Source organism: Tetrao urogallus (genome assembly GCF_951394365.1).
Source record: "Tetrao urogallus genome assembly, chromosome: Z".
Taxonomy (NCBI): Eukaryota; Metazoa; Chordata; class Aves; order Galliformes; family Phasianidae; genus Tetrao; species Tetrao urogallus.
The window spans coordinates 73359123-73384785 of NC_136816.1; the positions used below are offsets into that span (position 1 = coordinate 73359123).

Below are 25663 nucleotides of genomic sequence, written 5' to 3' on the forward strand. Positions count from 1 at the left end.
GTGCATGTGTGTGCGTGTGACTGTGTACACGGTGCGTACACGTGCAGTGGGCATGCATGCATGCACCACTGTCCATGCGCCGATGCAGGAGGGCATATATTCATGCCTGTGTGTGCATTTATGCATGTGACACGTCGACGTGCGTGTTGGTGCAGGAGGAATACGTGCGTATTCCACCAACTGCCCGCGTCCATGTGCCTTTGTGCACCTGGTAGGCATGCCTGCATGAATGATGCACAGGGGCACACACGCATGAGCGCGTGCGTGGCAGCAGCTGCACGTGCGCGTGTGACTGCGTGTCTGTGCATGGTATATGGTGCGTGCACGCGTGCGTTGGCACGCTATCACAGAATCGCTCAGGTTGGGAAAGACCTTAAAGATCATCGAGTCCAACCACGAGCTTAGCCTTAGTACCCTAACAACCCTGCGTCCCCAAGCATCACATCCAAGGGATGTATCCTCAGTTGGTGCACGAACACGGGCATCTGTACGTGTCCTTCACAGCCACCAACCACACGCGCGCTCATGCGTGCACGGCTCACACAACACGCGAGCACCAACACTCCACGTGCGCCCGCGCGCGCCGCACGCACACAACCCCCCCCCCCCCCCCCCCCAACGACCGCCATCCGCGTTCCCGCGCGCGCGCACCCCTCCCTCCCTCCGCCTCCCATTGGCCGCGCTCTCCGCCAGGTGGGCGTGACCCGTCGAGGAGACGGCCAATAAGGAGGGGGCGTGTCCCGCGGGCGCGCGCGGCGTTTTGCCATTGGCGGCGGTCGCCTTTGTGTGAGCGGAGAAACCCGGACCGCCGCTGGCGCCGCGTCGGAGAGACCGACGGGGAGCGAGGCGGGCCGGGCCGCGCCGCCCGCGCGCGCCACGAAGGCCGCAGCATGGTCCTGGTGCACGTCGGTTACCTGGTGCTGCCCGTCTTCGGCTCCGTGCGCAACAGAGGTACCGCGTCGTGCGCCGGTGGCCGCGGGTTCGCGTCCCGGGGACCGCACCGCTCGGTGTTACTGGGTTGGTTTGGAGGGGGAGGGCTGGGGAAATGGAAAGGATGGGGAGCGGTGGGGCTGCACCTCCGAGCCCCGCTCAGTGCCCTGTCCGACAGCAGATCCCGATATGGGCTTCTTTTTTTTCTTTTTTTTTCTTTTTTTTTTCCCCCCCCCCCCCACTCATTTCCACCTCTCCACCTCCGGGATACCCGCTTGTATCGCTCCCGCCTGCGCTTCGGTAGCTCCATTCCCACCTCCCCCCCCACCCCACCCCTCCCCCCTTTTTTGTTTTTTATTTTTTTCCGTTGTTTTCTCACCCTTACGCCCCCCCCCCCCCCCCCCCCCCCCCCCCGCGCAGTGTAGCTGGTACCAGCCGTGTTCTGTGCCATCCGTGTAGCTGAGGGCATCGCTCTGTAAATCCCTGCCGAGTGGGCGCCTTCTGCTGCAGCTGGGGCGCGGGGGGGGGGGTGGGGGGGTGGAAGGAGGGGGGAAGAGAGGGAAGAAGGAGGGGGGGGGGGGGGATAAGACCTTAAAAATATATTGGGGGAAAAAAGGAAAAAAAAAAAAAAAAAAAAATTTAAAAAAAAAAAAAAAAAAAAAAGTGGGCAGACGGGGATACTTCGATTCATCGCAATTGACAAATTTCCAAAAAAAAAGAAAAAAAAAAAAAGAGAAAAAGGAATCAATGGGCCCCGGCGGTGCGAGCCCGGCTCCACGCCCCCCCCCCCCCCAATCCCCCCCCAGCGGCACAATGGCTTTCCATTAAACAGGGATAACATTATTTTCTGCTGTGCTGAATTACTTCCTGTTCTTATTTTGTGGGTAATTTTTCTGTACCGAATATCCTTTGGTTGTGTATCTCCACCTTTTTTCTTGTACTAAAACTAAAGCATGGTCTGTATTTTTTTACATTACCTAGTTTCTGATGTAAATCTCTCTGTAGAGACATACCCTGCTGAAATGTAATGTGCTGTAGCCTATACATCTGCTCAGTGTACGCTGCTTTTGTTCTGTTGCCCTTCCATAGCATGGTGGGCCTTGCCTTTTTGTATTGTGTGCATGATGACATTGTTACACACGATTCCACTAATACTAATATACGATCTCTCAATAAAGAAACTAGTTTTCCTATATTAACCTAGTGTGCTTTTTCTATTGCTGTTTTCCCATTTATTGTCGTATCCTGCTGTTTAGATTTTTTCCTTGCTTTCCCCCCATCGTGAGGTTGGAGTGAGTGGATCTTCCCCTAGCGCAGATATGGGGGCTTTTAACATATATTTAACATAAATATATATATTTTTTTCCCCCATCCTATATCCTGGCATTAGTCTGTGTGTACATGCTCCCACGCCATGCACGGTCCGTAGAGTACCGATGCAGAATTCTCTTATCAAACCAAATGGCAAAAAGAGTGCATAAAATCCCAGCCCTCGTTATTAATCAGAGAGATTTAATGAAGGGGATAACGCTTATTTTTAGTCGCATTACACATTCCTCACCTGAGTGCTACCGAAAGGAGAGGGATGACTCGCGGATGGATGGGGGGAGTCATTTTTGATTTTGATTAACAAGAGGTAAAAGGACCTGGAAAATAATTATAAAAAGAAAAAAGAAAGAAAGAAACAACACCCTATAACCTCCTCTTTTAGTCCTGCAGTCGGGCACGTACGTGCATTGAGTGCCCTGCCCACCATTTGCTGCCAGGCAGGAGCTGCAGTGCCTGGTCCCAGAGACTGGCACTCTATAAATATTCCCACAGGCCCCCATAAAGCCACCCCAGGTCTTCATGCCACGGCTGCATTTTCCTACCAGGAGCCCCCATGTCCACCATCTTCCCATTATCAGAACGTGGGCTTGGGGAAGTTCCTAGCAGCTTAAGATATCACAGCACAGAGGATGCACCGACAAATAATTGTGGTTAGCGGGCAGTTTGGCTGCAAAAGTAGTGGTCACTGCACCAGCCTCGTTCCCCAGGTCCTGTAAACCCTTCAGGTTTTGGCTACAGGGTTGGTACGTGGATGCCACGGCTCCCGACAGCAGGAGAGGGGCTGGGGGTAGCATTATGTTCCCAAAGGCAGTCAGAGGGACAGGTGTTTGTAGCCAGGGGAAGGCAGATCTCAGCCTCTCCGTGCTTCCCTGCTGCTGTAACGGCAAGGAAAACCCCTCTCCACCCTCCTTAGAAAGCCAAACAAAAGTTCCCAGGCGCCCACCCTGCCTTCCCAGCATCCCTCCAGGAGATGCATCATTTCGCAAGGCCGTGCCTTTCCACCTCCGTCCTAGCTTTACCCTCAGTTCTCGTTTGTTCTGTTTTATGATTTCCTTCTCCATACTTTTCTTTTCCGTGTATCTCAATGCCTGTTCGGCCCATCCTGTCCCCCTGTATGAGCAACAGCGGGCTCCCCTGCTCCCCTGGATGTAGTGTATGCTGTGGCCCTTTGTTCTCGCTCCATCTTCGCCCCGGGCCAGCGCTGGGCTCCGTGTGTGACACATGTATCCCTTACACGCCCTGAGGAGGAGGGAGGCTGTGCTTCTCGCTTGCATGAAGGGAGAAATGCATGCCTGTTGGGGGCTGATCATTTTCTGATGTGACTTTTTTAATTCATTATTACTTTTTATCATTATTATTTCTATGATTACTGAACCCCTCCATCCCACGTAAGATGAGGCTTTTTTTTTTTTTTTTTTTTTTTTTTTTTTTTTAATTTATTTAAATGAACCCCCTTTCCCTCCATCCCACCCTGAAACTACCAACACTGAACCCAGCTCCCCACAGAACCCTGCGGGAGCAGTGGGTTCACCCTGAGCTCCTTTCCTCGTGAATGATCCAGAGCAAAACCATTTGGTCCACGCGCTCTGAGGATACCTGGGTGATCTAATAATACAGAAAGCTGCTGGGTAATGGCAACTCGTACTGAGCAATTTATCATCCACATCGTATTTTTGACCTGTCTGGTTCGAAACACATTGCTACGAGAGGAAACATCCTCCCTCCCCCCTTCTCCAACTCCACCTCCCAGCATTGTCAGTCAGTAACCAAGCAGCTTTCATGCTCATAATCCATCAAAAGCATCCGCACGTTAATGGCTTAATTCCTTTGACACTCACGAAGGCACCTGTACAAAGGAAATCATCTTCCTTCATTTTAGCATCCACGGGTGGAGAAAGCCTGGGAGAAATCCCATGCTGTGGGCACGGAGGCACGTGGTCGTTTCCAGGCCCGTGGTTGCTCTGAATGACCTTTTCTCCAACAGGAAGAAGGATAATCTCAAACATGGGCAAAACTGGCTCTGAGATGGTTTTATATAAGGGTTATATAAAGGTCTTAAACACATCTGCAGGAATTCCAGCGCCATGTTGTCGAATGGGAGCTAACCCCATCTGTCTCTGTGCCGGGGTCTCACAAGAGGTTTGGGTTGTGATCACCATTTCCATCGTGGTTAGGGATGAGAGAAACGAATCGCAGGCGTGTTTTGCTCTTCCTTATTCCTGTTTGTTGGGGGGAATAATAAGCAAAGACTAATGAGCGTTGGACCAGACCGTGCGTGGATCAGGCCCTGTGCAGGTGTGTTATTAAAAAAGCGATGAGTTATGTCCAAGTGCAAAAAACAAGATGGCTGGGGAGGGCTGGTGAGATGGGAGGCTCGCAAAATCCCTCCTAGGGAACTGCTGGGGCAGAGCTGGGGGTTGAGGAGCGGCGGAGGTCCCAGGGTTTGGTCCCAGAGAAGAGGAGGCTGACCGGAGACCTGGCAGCCTACTGCTCCTCGTGACCCTACAGTCCGTTGTGGCCCTGCAGTTCCTCGTGGTCTATAGCCTCTCATGGCCTTACAGCTCCTCATGGCCCTATAGCCCCTTGTAACCCTGCAGCTCCTCGTAACCTTACAGCTCCTCGTAATCTTACAGCTCCTTGTGGTTCTACAGCTCCCTGTAGCCCTTCAGCCCCTTCATGGGCTGAGCTAGAACTCATGGAGCATTGGGACATCGCTCTCAGACGCAGGGTTTGGGTTCGGGCAGTGCTACGTGGAGCCAGGGGTTCGACTTGGTGATCCTTTGGGTTTCTTCTAGCTTGGGTTCCCTCTGTGTTCTGTGATTCTGTCTTGCTGCACCCCACAAACCCTGCATTGCCCCTGGGAGCCCGTGTGACATCCCTGACCATCTCATCTCATTCTGCTGCACCAGACCCTGCAGCAGAGGGGGGAGCAGCTTCTCCCCGTGGCCCACCTTCATCCAAAGAACAGCTTTTACAGGAGGGAATGGCTCTTTTAAGGGTGCGATGCTGGGAGTGGAGGGCACAGACATCCCCTCCAGCCCTCTGGGTCATTGGCATGTATGTGTTGGTTTAACACTGTGCTCTGCATTAGGGCTGCCTGATGTCATCCCTGGAAGATCCTTGTTTTTGGAGGTGTGCTGGTTTTGGAAAGCAGCAAGTAAAGATACTGGAAATAAAGGGGTGTGAGGACCTTCAGTAGATCTCACCCTGTATCTCATTAATCTTCAATATCTGTTATCTCTCACGGGAGAGATGACTTTGCAGCTGGGGGAATTGTGATATTACCAAACATTGTCGCTCTGGGTAACATCCTATTTGAGTGCATTTGCAGAACTCGCAGCTTGCAGGTTCAACACAAAGCATCACTTTCCCATTAAACAGTGGTCTCTAAAAAGCTTCAGAACATCACTTCTGAGCTTAAAGTCCCTGCAACACCGAGGAGTTTAAGGCAGTGTGGTCATTTAAGGAAGGAGCAGTGCTTTGAAGTGCTTAGAAGCACAGCAGCTGCATGGAGCTCATGGCAGGGACCTGCCAGTGCCAGCTCTGGGCAGCAAGAGCTGCGCTTACACCCACTGAAGAAAGTGTTAATTTTTCTCCTTTTCTGGGTTCAGTTTGGGTTGGTGTGCAGTTTGGCTGGGCAGGGGGTCACAGTTCCCCTTGCTGCCCACACACAACCCCGTGGGAGATCCCAATTTAATCGTTGCTTGGTCTTTTCTTATTCCCAAACCTTCTTACGGAGAAACTCCATTCTTTTGGGAACTGCCAGACTCATTCTCCAAAGGAACAAAGCCCCTTCTCATGTTTCAGCCCACACAACCAACACTACTTGTGGTAGGGACTGAGCACTGGGTGCTGGAGCACTCGGTTCTGCTGAGCCTCAGAGCAGCTGAGATTCAGTGAAATCAGACTCATTTCTGCCCTAACCCCCTTTGCTTAATCCTTTCTGTCCTCCTTCTCCTTAGTTGTGCAGCCTCCAGAATCTTTTCTCACCCATTTTCCTGCCTGCTGGTCCTTTGCATTACACAGCCCCTGCAGTAGCTGGGTTTCACTGCTGAGCTATACATGCTATGCAGCCCTCTTGGTAAGTGTCCTTAATCACAGTTGTTTTCTTTCCTTTACCTTTAAGTGTTCCTGCAGGGAAGCTGCATGCTCATAAGTGAAAATTACTGCTTTGGTTCAGGTGAATAAGCTAAGAGGGTTAGGAGCAAAAATGGAAGCAGTGAAGTTGCAGTTAAAGGGAGAGGCACTGAGGGGCACATTGGGGCTGTGGGCTCAGTCCTTTCAAAGTGTTGATATGCCTATAGGGAAGTGTTTGTATGAAGATTTGTGAGTCTCTGAGAAAGACCTAGCATTCTCCATGAACAACTGAAGAAACACAACTTCTCATGCCCTTGCCATAATGGCCCCCAAAATGAGGGCCACCACGGTGGGTTGGGGCTGCAGGATGCACAAAATGCTGGTGCTTGCAGGAAGAAATCCTTCTTCTGAAAGAAAAGCAGGAGATGAGGTTAACCACCTCCTTCCTGGAAGTGGCACTCCACGGTGTGGGAGTCCATGTGTGGAGAGGTCTGAGTACCCCTGTACAGAAATCTACCCCAAAAAGATGAAATATATCATTTCCATGAGATGAGAGCATCTTCCCTGACAAGGAACATCTGCCCTGTGATGACTGCATCATCAGTAGACCTCTGTCTGGAAGGGGCTGCTGATATTTTCACGCAGATGCACCACTGATTTGATGAGCTTGGCCATCTGTTTTGATTTCAGATGGTTTTTTGACAAACATTTCTCTTTCTTCTACCTATCTGAAGCCAGGGATTTTCTTCCCTACTTTGAAGAAACTGATTTGAGGAGTCCAGAAGGTTCGCTGAACAGAAGCCCTGCAGTCTAGCAAAAGCTTCCTTTGAATTTGATTGCTCCTGGGAATATCTTGCCTCGGGGGTGGTATTTTTGGGGGCTCTCAGTTTTGATGGTGCTTTCAGCCAATGCTGTTTTTCCTCAGAAGGCTCAGGTGATGCTCTGGAGCCATTATTGTTCATCTCTTCCTCCATAATCCATAAGTGAATCATGCAAGGAGCAGGCATTTTCCTAACCATGGAGAAAGCTGGGTAATAGGTACCTTTTGATACATGGCATTCTTTTGAAGGGACCTTTAGGAGCATTGTTGGCACTGGACAGCCCACCCAATGCTGGTAGTCGCTCTGGTGTCCAACTGCCATATGCTGGGGTTCAGATAGAGCTGCTCCAAATACCTGCTTTTGTCTTCTCCATGGAAAGTTTCTAAAAGGCATCCAGAAACACACTGCCTGCCCTGGCACCGTGTGTTGGGATCCTCCAAGGGAGAGTGGCACTGGGAAACTGCCTTCCCAACAAATGTGCTACCCCCACCCCCCAGCTGTGTCTTTGATCTTCCTTATCTGCCTTCTGGTTGGCATCTGACTCTTCCTTCAGACACGCTGAGGATTCAAACAGTGAGATATGCAAAGGGATCTTTGTGATTTTGGAAGCCATGGATGTAAGAGGCACTTGCCCAGTCAGCCAACTTCTGTGATACATCTGCTTGGAAACTGGGCATAAATAGAATAAAAAAAAAAGTTTTCCTTTTTTTTTTTTTTTTTTTTGATAGCAGAGAAAGTCCTCTTTCTTGTGCAGTGTGGGATAGGATCTCATTTGTGCTCCTTGGTGCATCTGATCCATTCCGACCATTTCTTGTCAGCTGGTGGGAGCTAAGATTTACACAGGCTCAGCTGCGAGCCCCACATTTTTGTGAGGAGAAACTGGAAATGAGTTTCAGGTTCATGGTGAAGCTGCTAGGATATGGGACTGGACACTAAGCTTTCAATATCTAAACTTGCCTACGCATGCACAAATCCAAAGTGAGCCCTGCATTTTTTTTGAAAGAGTTGCTTGGGATTTAAAGTGGGATGAGTAAGATGAGGATGTAGTTTGAGGTGCTAAGAAAAGAAGTAACTGGCAGCAAAAGCCACAGTCCAAAGCTATTTTGTTTTTGTATGGGTTTAATGATCTTTACGAGGCTATCAGCATGTCTTCAATCTAGAGTGACATTTGTTGTCCAAATGAGGGAAGGAGCCCAGACTTTATAAACCTCAGGCAGTGTCTGAAGGTACTGGGATGCCAGTGCTCCAGGAAAGGTGTCCATCAAGTCTGGTGCTTTCTACATTCCCCAGGCAGCAAATACCACATCTCCAATGTGCCTGGCAGGAAGGGAGCTGTAAATCCCATGCAGATTACCACATTTCTTGTTGTTGTTGCTAAATCCACATTTCTCTTTCTTCTTGCGTGGCCTGTAGTGTTAATATCTTAATTTCATTTGTAAATTCACTTATCAGCTTTCATTAGTCATCCCATTAATGATCCCCAGCAAGAAATTTGTTATTTGACGTCAAAAGACAGATTAAAGGACTTCTGGAGCCTTGGGAAATGGTTTCATTCTGCACCAGAATTGTAGTGGTTGGCATATGAGGCTAATACTATGTATAATTTGCATCTGCTGCTCAAGGGATGAGTGATTATTTTATATATTTAGCAGAAAACAAGAGCCATTTCTTAATCATGAATGGCTCTACATTTCCCTCAAACTCTACAGTATTGTGAATCACTGGTCTATAAGCATCATATTGCCAGTTAACCTGGTTTCACATTACCACAGTGGTAAGCCCAGAGGGCCAGATCCTGACAGCTTGCCACCTCAGTTTTACTGCTGGAACAGCTAATTGAAATTAAGCTCCCTCAACACTTGGAGCTGGAAGGGACAGGGAGAGCATTGAGCTTTACATGGCCAAAATTGAGCATCTTTGTTCTCTGCTCTTACCGATGGTGCACAAGGGTGCTGCTAGGGTTGGAAGGACCTACCGACCTGTCAGCCTCACCTCTGTGCCAGGGAAGGTCATGGAGCAGATCCTCCATGGAGCTATGCTAAGGCAGAGGGAGGTGACATGGAATAACCAACACGGCTTCACCAGGGATGAGTCCTGCCTGACCAATGTAGTGGCCTTCTGTGATGGCGTAACCACATCACTGGACAAGGGAAGAGCCACTGATGTCGTCTACTTGAGCTTTTTACACGATCTCCCATAATATTCTCACCAAATTGGAAAAATATGTATTTGATGGGTGGACTGTTTGATGCACAGGGAATTGGTTGCAAGATCACACACAGAGAGAAGGGGTCAATGGCTCCGTGTCTGGGTGGAGATCAGTGAAGAGTGATGTCCCCCAGGAGTCAGTACTGGGACCAGTGCTCTTCAATATCTTCATCAGGGACATCAACAGTGGGATTCAGTGCACCCTCGGGAAGTTTGCAGTTGACATTTTGACACACAGGAGGGACGGGATTCCATCCAGAGAGACCCGGACAAGCTCCAGCAGTGAGTTTAGGTAACTTCAGGAGGCTCAGCAAATCCCAAATGCAAGATCTGATAGTGGCCTTTCAGCTTCTGAAGGGGAGCTACCGTTCATGATCCGTTGTGATAGGACAAGGGGAAATGATTTCAGACTGAAGGAGGGGAGATTTACATTGGATGTAAGGAATAAGTTTTCCACAGTGAGGCTGATGATGCACTGGCACAGGCTGCCCAGAGATGTGGTGGGTTCCCTGTCCCTGGAGACACCCAAGGTCAATCTGGACAGAGCTCTGAGCCCTGAGATGGAACTGTGGGTGTCTCTATTCACTGCAGGAGAGTTGGACCAGAATGACCTTTGAATGTCCCCTCCAACTCTTAGTGATTCTATGAATCTATGAGAATTTTTTTTTATCGTTAAAATCTGTTGCATGCAATTCTATAAGAAAACTCCCAGGTGGAAGAAGTGCTGAGTTTGCAGTGACCCACAACTCGGAACCCCATTTCAAGGCTTGTAGTCTGTTTTGCTCAGCCCTCGATGACCTAAAAAGGAAACATCTGCATTTAACAGGAGATAATGGTATATTGTGTGCCAAACTTGGGGAAGAGCCTGGAGGTCATAACGAACTCAATTTGGGGCTGCAGACTGGCATGCACAATCTGACATTTTGATTACAAGCACGTAGATCTGGCTTGGGTGGGAAAAGACAGCATGGGTCAGTCTGGGTGTACAGGAGGTGGCTGAAGGTTTTGGGATGTGGGCTGAGAGCTCCTCAGCATCCCACCTGCAAGGGATGAAGGGTGACCAGACAGCCCAGGACACACGTCTCTTTTCTGCATTGCTTGGGGCTGGGGCTCTGTGAGAACAGATATATCTGGTTTTGATTATGATGATTATTTTTTCGTCCACTGGCTGAAAACTTATTTTCCTGACTTTATATTGTTTTCGAGTTTTTTTCAGCAAAATGAGGAAAAAAGGTTTTTAAATGATTCAATTGAACTGAGATGAAATAGGCCACAGCCCCAGAAGTGAATATTATCTTACAGCAAGGAATAAAACAGCATCAACTGGAAGCAGAGAATAAAATCATTGCATCACAATCTTTCAGTCGTTCCTTTTCATACAGAACCATTTCATCTCACTGCAATTTTCCTCATGTCAGAGAAATGGGCTTAGTATTCATTGCTCACTTGGAAAGCGTGAAATGGATGGACTGTCCCAGTCCCCTGTGCCCCCATACTGTGAAATCCTGTTGTTACGTTGGCTTTTGCAGGAATCTCATGTATTTAATCAACAGAAAGAGCTTTAAAATCCTGTGATGCCATCCAGGTTCTTCTTTTGTAGAGTCAGGAGTGTACTGGGGCTGTGCTAGGGTCTGGGGAGGATAATATTGCCAGGGGGCTGTTATGACCTTAGAAAAATGGGACATGGACCACGGGAAGGAGGCAAAATGAATCGTGCTGGGAGACACAGACTTGAACCCATCTGCAGACACAGCTGCTGCTCTTTTGCAAATGCCGTTACCAGGTTGGTCCCAGATCTTAGAGCCGATGGTGCCCAGTGCCACTGATTGGTGCAGGGAGCTGGACGAGGTAGGCTGGAAGCCAAATCTGCATCGTCAGAGCTCGCATCTCCTCACATTCAAACTCTCATATGCCAGACAAATGCTCCTAGCCTGCGCTGCTCTTGGTGTTCTTCTCCCTTGACTGCTTCACCTTCACTTCTCCCCTTTCCCACTGTGTTTTTTAAAAACACGTGCTACACTTTTCCCTGTGGATGCGGTGGGTTTTTCCAGACTATTCCTTCCTCACACTCATCCTCTGACTCAGAGACCAAAGTCTTCCCCAGGGCTGGTGCTGTCTCTGGCCCTCAGACATCTGAGATGCTTGAGGACTGTGATGCAATGTGTTGGTGGAGGGGAGGGTATGGCACTGCTGGTGGGATTTTTTGTCCAGAAGATGGGAGCTGAAGGGATGAAGAGGTTTTGCGTTTTTAGAGTCTGAAGAATGAGCCTCCATCCTGTGCCCTGGGGGTAGCTGTTAATGATGCTGCAATAACTGATGATGGGAACACAGTGATGGGACTGCTCACATAACTGGATGTACCTTCCAGCTTTAAAGCATTGGCATTTTGGTCATTTAGCTCCTGGAAAATACTGCAGTTAGGAGGAAGGAGTTGCCAGATGCTTTCTTATAAAACACCTATGAGGAAGTGTTTCTGATGGCTCTTTTCTTCCTCACCTCCTGGTTTTGGTGCACTGGCACAGCCATTCACAGCCTTCTGGTCTCCGCAATGGGAACAGGGATGTAATGAGGGCCATTAAACAAGAAATGTAGTGAAGGGAATGCTTTGCAGAAACCCAACCCATCAGCAACATTCCTTGGTTGGAAAGTGACATCCCTAGGTGGGGGAGGTAACATCCAGGCCATTGTGAGAGCCAGCGGGCCTCAAATTGGTGTTGGGTCCCTCTTGCTAGCAAGGGCTGGGCAGGGAGATGGTGATGGGGAGGAGGGATGTACCAGGGCACCCAACAACTGTCCCCACTTGGAGCTGACGCCACTGAGGAGGACCCTGTGGAGTCCTCTTTGAATACAGCCTGTTGAAGGTAAGTTCAAAGGAGCAGAGTTAGCCAAAATGCTTCTCTCCAGCCAGTGGATAGACCCAGCTTCTGGTTGCTTTTCTTTTCTTTTCTTTCCTTTTTTTTTTTTCTTTTTCTTTTCCCAGTGCAAAGGACAAATCTGTTTCTAGTGCTGCCATGAAGCATGCATTTTCACATCACACCAGGAAGCTGGAGTTTTGAGAAAGCCAGCAAATATAATGAGATTTGTGGTTTGTTTAAAAAAAAAAAAAAAAAAAAAAAAAGTTGGGGGGGATAAAAGCCTAGAACACAACAGTAACATAAAAATGCAAATTGTTTGCCAAGGTCCAGACATTAGAAAGCTGAAGAAAAGGTGCTTTGTTCTTCATAGAATTGTAGAATGCCTTAGCTTGGAAGGGACTTTAAAGTCCATCCAGTTCCAGCCCCTGCTGTGGGCTGGTTGCTACACACCAGCTCAGGCTGCCCAGGGCCCCATCCATGGCCTTGGGCACCTCTGGGGATGGGGATATCCACAGGTCTCTGGCAACCAGTTCCAGCAACTCACCACTCTAATAGTAATGAATTTCTTTCTAATATCTAACCTAAATCTCTCCTCTTTTAGTTTAAAACAATTCCCCTTTGTCCTACACTATCAGGCAGTGTAAAACATCACTGTCCACCCACACGTCTGGGATTGCCCCAACCCAATTCCCTGCACTTGGCCTTGTTGAACCTCGTTACATTCACACAATCCCACTTCTCCAGCCTGTCCAGGTCTCTTCCATGACATCTCTTCCTCCTGTTCAATCAGCTGCGCCACTCAGCTTGGTGTCAATAGCAAATTGCTGACAGTGCACTCAGTTCTGGCTTTTGTGTTGTTGATAAAGATGTTGAAGTGCACTGGTCCCAGACATTGCTCTTGGACCCTTGTGGGACACCACTTGTCACCACCTCCACCTGGGCATGGAGCATTGACCACAACAGCGTGGCTCTGACCTTCTAACCAATCATTTATCCATAATCCACCTTTCAAACCCATCTCTCTCCAATTTAGAGATAAGGATGGGATGTGGGACCGTGTCAAAGGCTTTGCACAAGTCCGGGTAGATAACATCAGTTGCCCTTGCTCTGACCACCAATGCTGTCACTGTCATAGAAGGCCTCCAGATGGGTCAGACACAATCTGCCTTGATGAAGCCATTCTGGCTGTCTCAGGTCACATCCTTAAAATAGCTTCTAGGAGAGTCTTCTCCATGATTTTCAGGCACAGAATTGAGGTTCACCAGTAGTTCCCCGTGTCTTCCTTACTCCCTTTCTTAAAAGTGGGAGTCATGTTTCCCTTTTTCCAGTCTCTATGGACTTCACCTGACAGACATGACTTTCCAAATATGATGAAGAGTGCCTTAGTGACTATATCTGGAGTAGCTCTTGGGTTGATGCTGGAGCATAAGGTCAAGGAAAAGCATCAATGAAGAGAAAGCCCCCAGCATGGGCTGGGTACTCAAAGGGAACTTGGCAGTGGTTAGGAGAAATGTGGGTATCCACCATGTCCAAGCTGAGCAGGGGCAGGGGTGGCTGTTGCTAACTTCCCACAAAATGATGTGAAAAGGAAACATTTGCCCAAGAAGCACAGCTGCTCTGAACATCTCAGCTGAATGAGGCTCAACCCTTCACTGAGAAAATGGGGCACTCAAAAGGATCTCTGCCAAAGCTGCGTTCATAACACAAAGGCATCTGTGCATTTAAAACTGTTCAGGTTAATGCTAGTGGGGGGTTACACCACTGTTCTGCTATCCAAATCACAGGAGGCAGAATTCCATACACTCCATTAAGGCAGGGCAGTAAATGACCTGAACCCAGGGGCCTTGGGAGGAGGATTTCCATCCGTACAGCTTGTGTTGTTACTCTAAAAAAGAATAGCTCTCCCAGTGCAGAATGTCAAAAATCAAGCTTTGCGTGTGATGGTACTCAAAGCTAGGGAAGAACCTGCAGGCTCCTCTCAGAGTCAATGTTTCTGAATCTGCCAGATCTTGGGTGACTTCTGAACCAGCTGACAGCTTCTAATGGGGCTCCATTTGATTTGCTTGGTCAAAGCGCTTCTTCTAAACGGAGGAACTGCATCGTATGCTTTGTAGTCTGCCTTTCTCAAAAAGCACAAGAGAGATTTTAGAAAGGCAGTGTGCAGCTCAGCTGGTGTCCTAGAGACGCCAGGCTTTAATTAACATAAACTTAAAAGTTCACATCCCAACTTTAAATCCTTTTTGTTTGTAACTGGAAGCTCTGCGGTGTCAGCAGGTTTTGTGTCTCAAACAGATGGTATTTTTCCCCAGACCTGGGTTGAATATTTATAATTGCTGCTTTTCTTTCTTCTACTTGATTTCTACCAGAACCACTAACCAGTGTGCATTACATGGGTTAGCATTATTTCAACTCAGTCAGAAGGCTCTTGGATTCAGCAGTGAGCACTGTGAAAAAGAAACCCTTATATTCTATTTCTGCCTTTTATGAAGGTTCAGGAATGCTGCGAACTGATGGCATAAATGAAAAAAGCTCACTTCTATGCACCTAATGCTATTTTTATTCCATATCTGAATAGAATCTGCAGTCCTTGTGATGCAGAAGTGCCATGCCCTGCACTCCGTGCATTCACAAGCACACCCATTGCAGCTGAGCAAGAGGGGATTCTTGTTGGTTTTCACAGAGCTGTAATGCAGAGGCACATATCCAGCTGCCCCATTTTGCTGCTGTGAGTGCTTTATGCATTTTCTAGAGCATCTTTCACTGGCTGATTATGAGTAATTCAGGTAGGAAGGGACCTCTGGAGATCTCTAGCCAAGTCTCAAGCTAAGAACAGGGTGGCTCAGGATATTACCTAATCAGTGCTGGGGTACATCCAAGGATGGAGATGACAGCACTTTGGTGTTGCCTGCTCAGGTCAGCAGTCCAGAGGGGATATGCCGCCTAGAGGTAGCTGGGCAAGTCATAGATGGAGCATTCCCCCAAGACACAACAATTAAGAATACAATAGAAAAACAATTGTCTCCTCCCACCCCATCTCCCGTAGGCTAAAGCCAAGATCTTTCTTCTCCCAGTCATAAAACTTAGCTTTGGACACATTCCTTCTACTTTGCACAAGTTTCCCTCTCAAACCAGGGGACACGGCATGGGGAGGAAGACCAACTTCCATGGCCACATCTGCATGGAGACAGTCTCCAAACACCACGGGACTGGGCTCCAACCCCCACAGGGATAGTCCTCAAAACACCATGGGGATAGTTCTCAACCACCATGGGAGTTGCATCCCAAACTCCATGGGACTGGTCCCCCAAAACACCATGGTGCCCAACCAGCATGGATCTGGTCTAGTGCCTGGAGCAAGATCCTACTCTCTCCAAAGCACCAGACACACTGCCCAAACTTCAATTGTTGAGGTGGGCAATGGACATGCAGGCACATCATGCAGACCCCAGTTCCTCAAAACCCCACTCAGAACCTCTGGCCCTCATTGGGATCGAGTAAATGCTTTTGGTGTTCCATATTTCTGTTTCCACCTGTAGAATACCACAGCATCCATCTCACAGAGTACCAGGTATAAAATTCAGGGAACAGAAAAATGTAAGTTTGCTATCTGGTAGGCAGAGTTCCTGGGAAAATGTAGAGGGGAAGGCTGGATATCTGGTTTTCATCCTCTTTTACATGGTTCCTATAGAGGAAATGTTAAAGGAGATGACTGATGGACTGTATTTAGCCATAAGAAAGTGGTCAGATGTCTCTGCTTTCTTCAGAAAGTAATTGTTTTTAGAAACAAAACAGAAAGCTGAGATTTTGAATGAAAAACAAAATCGTCAATTCTTTTTTAGTGATGCAGACTTTTCTCTAACACATGATTTTAACATTTTTTTGTTTCAATCTGAGGTCACGCATGTCCCCCTTCCTGCCCACTGCAATAGTGGGAAGAGTGACTAAGGCCACATCTTCTATATGATATCTGCTTAGAAACAATAGGCTGGGGAAAAGCTGACTGCCATCAGTGATGGCATGGCATCCTTATCTAGCTGCTTTGATCAGTAGGTTTGCTTTCCTTCTGCAGCTGATAGACCTTGACTTTTTGAGTCTGATGCCTACATTCTGTAGTGCCATCTGATGCAGAGCCATGGAGCCTTGTGGCCACGTCTCAGTAGCGGGAGATTTGTCGAAGTAAATCAGATCTGGGGGCCACAGAGAGGGAATTAATGTGAAATGCCTTAATGTTAGTTTAACAGTCACTTTAATAGGCATAACTACACTATTAAGCTGATTTCACTACATTTAACTCGTATTTGTACTCAAGTGGAATAAACGTTTTGCTTTAGGAAGAATGAATTTTACAGAGTAAAAGCGCTATTGTAAACATCCCAAATGCTTTGGCAATGACAACATGACAGCTTGCAGCCAGCAACCCAGACTTTCTGTGCTGTTGTGCCCTAGTCCCTGTGCCCTCCTCTTCCCAACCACCTCTTCCCCACCCTGACCACACTCACAAAATATCTGAAATGCTGGGCACAAAACAGGCACGACGTGTCACAAGTGGCTAAAATTTTCAATTTCCTTCCTTCAGTGGAGCAAGCCCTGACTGCAGCCCAGTACAAGTTAATTTCTCCTCCAAGATGTTTTTGCACTACGTGTTGGAGAACATCCTCACCTCGAGTCGTGGCTGGGGCTATGATAAATAAAGGCTGTAAAAGAAGGTGCCACTTGCACTGGCTGCACCCTCGGGTTTGGATTAATTATGCTACAGAGTAGGAAAAGTTTATTCTGACTTTTTTTTAACGGCGGACCCTCCTTTGCCCATGGGTGACAGCAGCTATACCACTCTGTAATAGAAACAGGGAGAGAAACTGCTGGTTGGAGCCATGCCATGAAGGGACGAGGAGGTGACATCTCCTTGCCATGCAGCCCCTTGCTCTCCAGAGCCTCATCCCAGCTGTGTGCAGAGCACAATGGGGTCCTGGTGTCAATGACCATTGGGCTGTGAAAGCCAGATGGAGAATAGCACTCAGTGGGGCTGACTGGGGTGAAGTATTCCAGTCCCAAAATGCATGAATCTAGCAACAGGGGGGGATCTTGAATCATCCTCAAATCACCTGTGCCCTCTTCGTGGCAAGCAGGAATATGAAAGCAGGCTGGAAAACCTTGATCTTTGCTCACAAAACGAATGGCAGAGATTGTGACAGAACAACCTTGCTGAAAACTGTTTCTTTTTCTTTTTCTTTTTCTTTTTCTTTTTCTTTTTCTTTTTCTTTTTCTTTTTCTTTTTCTTTTTCTTTTTCTTTTTCTTTTTCTTTTTCTTTTTCTTTTTCTTTTTCTTTTTCTTTTTCTTTTTCTTTTTCTTTTTTTTTTGTGCGTGTGTGTGTGTATTTTCCTTTACTTCTTCTTTCTTGGCTCTTTCTTACAGTTGAGGCTCATGCTGATTTGTCACAGGTCAGGAAAACCGAAATCTCGATTTGTAGAAGATGAATGGACTTTTAAAATCAATGGTGTGGTCCTGGTGTCAGCAGGGTGCCAATCGCTGCTTGCTGGTGATTGCTGCCCAGTCCCTGGGCTGCTGTCATTAAGAGGCACGGGCAGCATTCATTACGCAGAGGCTGAATCTCACCACTTGTTAATGGAACCAAGCTGCCTGACCTTAATGTGTGACTGATATTTAATTTGAAGTTTCTCTGAACGCCAGCAAGCTGTAATGGAAACAAAACTGGCCCAGCAAGGCAAAGCCTTTGCCCTGAGAAGGCAGCAAAATATATTAAATTTAGCAATTGGTAAAGATATTCGGGGCTTAGAGGTCACAGGTGGGACTAGAAAGGTCCATCTTTGCCACTTCAAAACTACACACTCTTGATAGGCTTCTGTGTGCTGTGGGAAGGAGAATGGCAAGGTCTGATTTTGCTGAACTGGTGGGACACTTTGTGATGCCTCAGTCCCATAACTGTCACCTTCACCCTCCTGTTCTCCTTTTTTTCTCAAAGATGCACAGCTCTGTGCCCTCAAATCCCTGCCCAGTGTACCTATTGTTCCACTGGGTGCCTCATTGCCTGACCCAGAGATGTGTTATCTGCAGCAACTGTGCTCCTGTGGTCCCCACCTGGCCCTGGGGAAAGTCATCTGCTAAAATCCAGCTGGGTGCACTGTATGAACGTGATCTTCCACCATCCCTGGTGCTCTGTTGCTGTCTGTGTTCCCTTGGAAAGTACAGGCTGATGTTGGGCGCTTGCACGGATTTAAGATGCTTTTGGCAGCAAGAATGTCGAGCAAAAGGAGCTCCCAAGACTGGGCTGCTGCATGAGAAAGCACAGCTGGAGAATGTGTTCAGCATCCCAGCTGATTGGCAGGAAAAGTAGTCTTTTCTTGGTCTGGAGCAGATGAAGATGTCACTCTGGAGCCAGGAGGAAGCTCTGGGCAGGCACAGTGCCAGTTAAAGGGAGCTAAAACTTTCTAAATGCTTCTTGAACATCCAGGGTTGACACTGTAGAAGGTGCTCTGATGAAGTTGAGCTGCTACTAATGGGAAATCAGCCCTGCTGTTCTTCTTTGGAAGGCACGGTAACACATCGGTCGGGTTGGGATACTCATAAAGCAAGCATGGGTGATGTGGGAGACCTTGATCAAAGGGATAAAGTGGCTTTGGTCCCCAGTGAATCTCTAATAGGCAGTGAGGAAAGGATCTGCATGGGAGGGATCTGTGGCTGTACAAGCAATTTTTTGTGGTGTTTACCACTAAGCACTTCAGCTGCCAAGCCAGCCTCCCTCTTGTCTTCTCCATAAAACAGGGACTATCAATCAGTTTGGTTCTCACCACCCTGGGAAAGTACTGTGGTGGCTGTGCCATGATTTACCATGGCATGAAAAATCTTCTGGAGGGCCCTGCAAAGGAGACAAAGCCAAATTTCAAATGGCCTCAGAAGCTGAAAGGTCATGGTAATATCAAGCAGGAGGTGGTGTGCTGCGCTGCAAGCCTCTGCCATGGATTAGTCCATCCTCTCTGAAAGGCCAAGAGTTGTAAATGCTCTGACCTCCTCTTGTTGTGTGCTCAAAGTCATGGTGTTTAAAAAAGGCACAAACCCCTTTTGTCCGAGATACAGCTTCAGAAACACAAAATTTGAGGGTGAAGTCTGTGACAATGAATCTGAGAGGTTCTAAAATTTTGAAGCCAAAGGGGACCTCTAGATCTTGTGGCTAGGAGTAATTTGGTATTTTGCCCAGCATTGTCATCCCAGTTTAATCAGCAGCTGTAAAGCAGAGTGTTGTCCATCTGCCAGCTGATGGATGGACTGCCATTATCAAGGATGAATTTCTGGGGGTAGAGGAGAGATTGAGCCAGTCCAATTAAGTATTAACTGCTTGTCTAGATCTGCAATGAGGTGGGAGCAGTCAATCCTGTTGGGATCTGCTGTATGGCTGGATTTGCATGGCCGTTTTGAGATATCCACCACGTACAGCACCAGATCCAGTGCTGGTTTGAAAATTTGCTCTCTCTTGAAAGGCTTTGTCTTGTCTAAATGTTGGCAGAGCAGGAACCGTGTTGATTCTCAGCTGGGAAAAGCAGAGTTGAAGCATCAGTTAAATGGAGGCTGAGAATCTTGTGGAAAGAGTTCATCAGAGCTTCAGGTGTCTCACCAGGGCCACCAGCTTCTCCAACAGCATGGTGCAAATCAACCTCACAAGTCCCATGGTTCTTGTGCTGGCATGGATGGCTGTCCTAATTGGGCTCAGCAATTCTTTCCCAGTCTAGTTCCTAGTGTCCAACAATGGGATCTTCTACCACCTTTATAGGTCCGACACCAGGATTGTGAAGAGGTGCTGAGCCTCACGCCAATTAAAACCATGAGAAGTCTGTATGATACATTGCAAACATGAAAAAAATAATCATGAGTGTGAAAAATTAGCACCTCATATGTGGTGGGTAGTGACTGGCCCCAAAAATATGTGAGTGGATGCTCTGGATTAGGTTAAAAATTTTCCTTCCTGCTGGCAGGAGCACAGCAGTGGTGCAGAAAGCCCAGGGAATATTCTGCCACTGCAGCATCCTTCCTTCCTCCCTGCTGACAGCTCACCCACTCCACTCATCGCCTCTATCAGTATTTATGGGACACTTAACCCTCCCTGTAAACCACAATTTATGGGTCAGTCTATAACCTGAGCAAGCTGCTCAAATGCAATGAGACCGAACAGCTCTGCCTTTTATTTCTTTGCTGCTGTAAGAGCAGCACCTGTGGCCCCAGGAGCTGAATCCACTCTCAATTCCTTCTTTGTTTCTCAAAAGCTTTGGAAAACAAGATAACAGTGGCTACCTGGTGCTGCTAACAGGCTTCTCCAAGGGAGTGAGCTGCGCGCCCCCATCCCTGCTGTGCTTGCTGTTGCTCTGAATGGCAGCACATAGGTTTCTGAGGTGGATGTAACAAAACAACATCCACGTGACAGAGGAAGAATGTTTCTGTCTGAGCAAGCTTAGCAAAACCGTTGTCAGGAATGGTAAAAATCATAATGAGAGGTCAGTTGGGGAGCCAAGCAGGCAGTGTGCTCCTGTGCCGTGAAATAGGAGGAGGCAGTTCTGTAAAATAAAGTGGCACAGGGAGCTGAACTACCTGCCATGGCCTTGGAAACCCAGACGTTTAGGGGATGTGAAGTCACTGAATTTTGCTTGTTGCCTTCTGGGGAGCTCCTTTTCTCTCCTTGGTCCCCCAGCATGCTCCATCTTGCAAGGATCCCGCTGCATGCCATCAAGAATGGTGCAGGCAGGGATTCTGGAAGCAGCATCCTACCCCAAAGTGCCCATTTTAGCTCTCTCTGACCTCCTGAGGTCAAGACAAAGCTGTTTTCCCAACCTTGGCTCATGCTTGGCTCTTTCTTGCATTCTTTATGAACAAGAGGTGGGAAGACAGTGTTACAGCTGTAAGCACCTCCAAGATGTTCCTGTCCCTCTGGAGACTGTATAGAGGCAGTGAGACATTCAGGGATGAGGATGAGCCACCTCAAAAGCCGCCTTGCTTTCAACTAGAAAAATTCTGGTCCCTCTCTTGCACCAGGTCTGCTGGGATGTGGAGTGGTCACAGCATGGGAAGCCTCCAGGCACAGTGTTGGGTCAAAAGTCCAGATCTGAGGTGGAAATTTCCAACCGTGAAAGGTTACCTTCAGTCCTTCTTCCTATTAAATATAAATATGGTTCCGAGGGGCCAGATCCTTATCCCAGGGAGAAGTCAGCACCTGCAGAATCGGCGTTCCTAGTTCAACATCTGCACAGCCTTCCTCAGGCCATGCTGCAGCAACCTGATCCAGCACCCATTCCCCACAGCAGCACGGCTTTCCCAGGCATCCAGAAAAAAAAAAAAAACAACAAACAAACAAACAAAAAACAAACAAACAAAAACATCCCTACAGAGAAAGAAGTTTTCAGATAATAGCATCCCACTCGGGGCCCTCTGGCATCTCAAGCTGACCTAAGTGCAAAATCCAGCTGAGGCAGATTTCTAAAGCCTGCTCAGACCCTCAGGTTGAGGGCTTGGAGCATTTCTTTGGCTTTATGGCCACCAGAAAGTAGCTGGCCCTGGTAGAGAATGCAGCAGATGTGTGATGGAAACCCCAGCCAGGGTTGATGAGAACGTGCTCAACTTCAGTAACGGGAAAAGTGAGATGTCACAGGGACGCAATTAAAACAGAACTCCATCCTCAAAACGTTACCAACATTGATTGAAAGAGCCTGGGGAGTTTCGTGTTTTGGCTCTTCCTGAGCATCAGGCTTGATGTGCCAGAGATCGAAACATCCTTTGCTGTAACCACCCCTGGAAATCTCAGCTGTGTGAACAGCACTGCGCCGTGCAAAGGACATTGATCCTGTTACAGACTGGGTATTAAAAAGGAGAGAGCTATGAGAAGTGGCACTGCAGGTTGTGTGTGTCTGAAACAGAACCAACCTGCCCTTCTTCAGCATAAGCTGCTTTCCCAAAATTACCTGAAGAGAGGAAAAAAAGAAGAATCCCTAAATATTTTTTCTTTTCTGATTTTTCATCTATAAGCTGGGATGGGGGTGGGGAGGGGGGGAGAGGAGAAGGGAGGGTGGGAAGACTTATGAGATTTAAGCTATTTATTACCAAATAAAACTGCATTTGGGCCATCTGCTTTTGTGCCAAGTTTTGGCCTCCTGACAGCATTCGTGCGGAGAGTTATGAGCCCCATGAAAGAGAGGCTGATGACAGAAACATTGACTGAGTCTTAACCCAAAGGGGGCTGTGGATGTTCATGGGCTGTATTAGAAGCCAGCCCCAGGGAGAAATGAGGCTGTCTGCAACCACTTGGCCACTTGAATGCCTCCAACATCGTCCCTTGTCATCAATCCTCTCCTCTTGGTACCCCTCTGCCCACCTCTGGCACCAACAGAAGGGGCTAGTTGCTCACAGCATGCATTTTCCTGGATGGATAACTCTACATCTACCCTCATAAAAAAGGTATTTCTTGCTCTCTGAGTAGAGTTTTCTGTTCTGTCTTTTTACAGCAGGGCTTAGCAGCACTAGTTCATGCCAGGACTGCACACAGAAATGTAAAGCAAGAGTTATTTCTGCCTTGAGATACTGATGTTTTACTTGTTCTTTAAACACAGTTCCATTTCCTGGAGCGACACATACCTCTGAAGTTCAGGATGTTAAGTTTAATAGGCAGCAGGCTGCCAGGATCTGATTTTAGCTGGAGACTTCTTAAGCACGGTGTGCAAAAAGGGGAATTGCCAGCACATGGGAGGGCAGGACCTCAGGTTTCCCCAGCCTTGAGTTCAGGTCAGCTGAGCATCTCTTGTCCTCATCAGGTTGGGACCACAGCTTTGGAGCATCTCTGACTGCTCCAGTGATGCAAACTAGTCTGGGCATGATCCCTCCAACCAACACATGGTGATGCTCTGACTTGCAAAGACCCTTGGGTAAATGGGGGATGGGATGCTGTAGGACCAGAAGATGAGCTCATGGGATCTGTCAATGCGTTCTGGTTCTTGGGGCTGATTTGCTGGAGAAGTCATCAAAGGAAAATAGTCTGGATAAGAAAATGTTCCCATCCATCCTGACGCTTGGGTTCCAGAGATAGTGAAATGTTACCCACATCACTGCTGCTGGCTGTGGGGCTAAATGAAGTCCAACAGCTCAGAGCATTGGTTCTCCCCATTAACACCATCTCCAGAGGAAGGTGGAAGTTGAATTTGGCTTTCAAACCCACCAGGTTAGGGCAGTGTTTGGGTGGAGGGTTTGGTTCAGACTGCTGCAGAATTAATAGGATCTGTGAGTGATGCGGCCCAACACTCTGTGTCTCTCTGGATCCTTGCATCATTTGGTTGGTGGGGGTTTTTTTGTTTGTTTGTTTGTTTTTGTGATTCTGGCTTTTTGCCTGTTTTTGGCTTGCAGGGATGCTGGAAGGGGCAGCAGACATCCTGTCAGCAGACATCCTGTGGGCAGCAAAGCATCCTTTAAACCAGGTGCTGAGCGTTTCCACATGGCAGCCAACAACAGTGTTGGCCACTTTAAAAGCAAAAAAAGACATTGAAAGACCAGGTTTCTTGCTTTGGTTGATCAGAGGCCTTCCAAATCATATTCCAACCTTTTTGGTGAATGGGACTAATAGTCTAACCCTACAGAAGAGAAAATCAGTACCCACTGATAAACCACCAAAAACTCTGCTTACCTTTCCCCTCTAGGGTACATAAAATAAACTGGAGATGTTGCAGCCCCCTACCCTTAACTCATCTTCTCCCCTTCTTTCACTGCACCCAAATGCAGTGATGGAGTGAAATCAGGATCTTAGGAAAAAAAAAAAAATCTCTTCCAGCACATTTTGACTTTTTTTTTTTTTGGGTGTGATGATCTGTAGAGCATACATACACCCTCGAATGCCATGCATTAGAATAAAGCTATAATTAAAACCTAGTGCGAAGTACAAAAGCAAAAAGATGACTTAAAGTGTAGCAACACTGCCAAAGTGTTTTTCCTTTCTCCTCTGAAAACATTGCTGAATTCAACACATTCCCGTGAAACAGCATCTTCACTAAAACCCTTTCCCCTCTCTGAAGAGTGCGGAAAAGGACTGCAGGAAAGAAAATCATGGAAGGTGTATCCTGTGAAGGACCCAGGCTATATCTCATCACCCATTTCACCGTGTCCCACTGCTCAGTATCATTTCAGGGCTTCTTTTCATCCTCGTGCTGAGAAATGCTGGTTGTCAGCAGTTTTCTGAATGCTGAGCCCGGTGTATGGAAGGAGCCTTTTTGGGGTACCCCAGGTCTGTGGGCAGTGTGTGTAAGACAGGAAGCGGTCCATAGGGCACAGGGCATCTTGTAAGCTCAGGAGAGCAGTGGTGGGAGCTGTGGGTTCATGCATGAGTCTCTGCTCATGACAAGAGCTGTGCTTTGCTTTGCTAGCACGTTGGTCCAGAGAGGTGGGATTCAATAAGGGTTGTTGTACGGCAGTTGTCATCAACCCATTAAAATGGCAATGAGGAGCAACCCGTCTCAGCCTTTTTCCTTTTCATAGAATCATAGAATCATATGATCTAGATATGATTCTTTATGATGCTTTGCATCCATTGCAGCCTGTTTCCAGCAAACATGCAAGACCACGAGGGGGAGGACAACTATACAGAAATGCCCAAATCCTGGTGTTCCCACACAGAGTCCAGCCACGCTCCCCCAGCCACATGGACCATCCCTTTGCCCACAGCAATGGCTGAATCCTGACTCAATCCCTGGTTAAGCCCATTAGGAAGACCAAGACTCTCCTTATCTATCCCTAACGTTCACCAGGGCTGGTGCTGAGGTTTGCAGCTCTCTGCACAGCACTAGACGCGTGGGTTGGCTGCCTGCACCCCGGGCTGGGTTGGAGCTGGCTGCCTATTATTTTTGGCACAGATTTTCCCATTTGCTAAACGAAATGACAAAGCTGTTGGCAAAGGTGCTTAAATTGGGACAGATTCCTTCCAATCTGATAAATCCTTCTCCGGTTCTTTCATCCTCTTCCTCCTCTGTCTGATCTCCTGATCTCCTCTCCATGTGGTTTGTTGTCCTACAACAGCAGGGAGGTGACATGATATCTCCATCTGTGCAAGCCCACTCCATTTTCATGCAGCAGAATGTTCTGTGGGATTGGTCTGGAGATTAATTTTTTTATTATACTATATTATTTCAGATGCATTGTCAATTCAGCCATTTCAATAAGCCAAATGAAACAAAACGAAACAAAAAATTGCACGGGGCTAACATATGATGGATGGCGTGAACTCACAGCACTAGGCAATCTGTGGCTTGTCTGTAAATTTGATGTGAGCCCCCATAGCTACGTGAACCCAGAGCTGCTCCCATGATTTCCTGGCTGTGTTATCTGTATTTCTGTATTTCAAGCATGGGGACTGATGCTAATGTGCAATTGAATTGCTTTCAGTGTGGGGGACTTGAATGCAGACCCGT

At 47.7% G+C, this 25663-nt stretch overlaps 1 protein-coding gene across 1 annotated transcript in view; it reads left to right on the top strand.

Moving 5' to 3' along the window:
• Positions 1-890: 890 nt before the first annotated feature.
• Positions 891-25663, top strand: part of ARK2C (arkadia (RNF111) C-terminal like ring finger ubiquitin ligase 2C) — a gene marked incomplete at both ends in the record, with an annotated part of 39683 nt that continues 14910 nt past the window's right edge. The window contains one exon of the mRNA XM_079548500.1: positions 891-951. Coding sequence (XP_079404626.1) covers positions 891-951 — 61 coding nt within the window. The remainder of the gene's footprint in view (positions 952-25663) is intronic.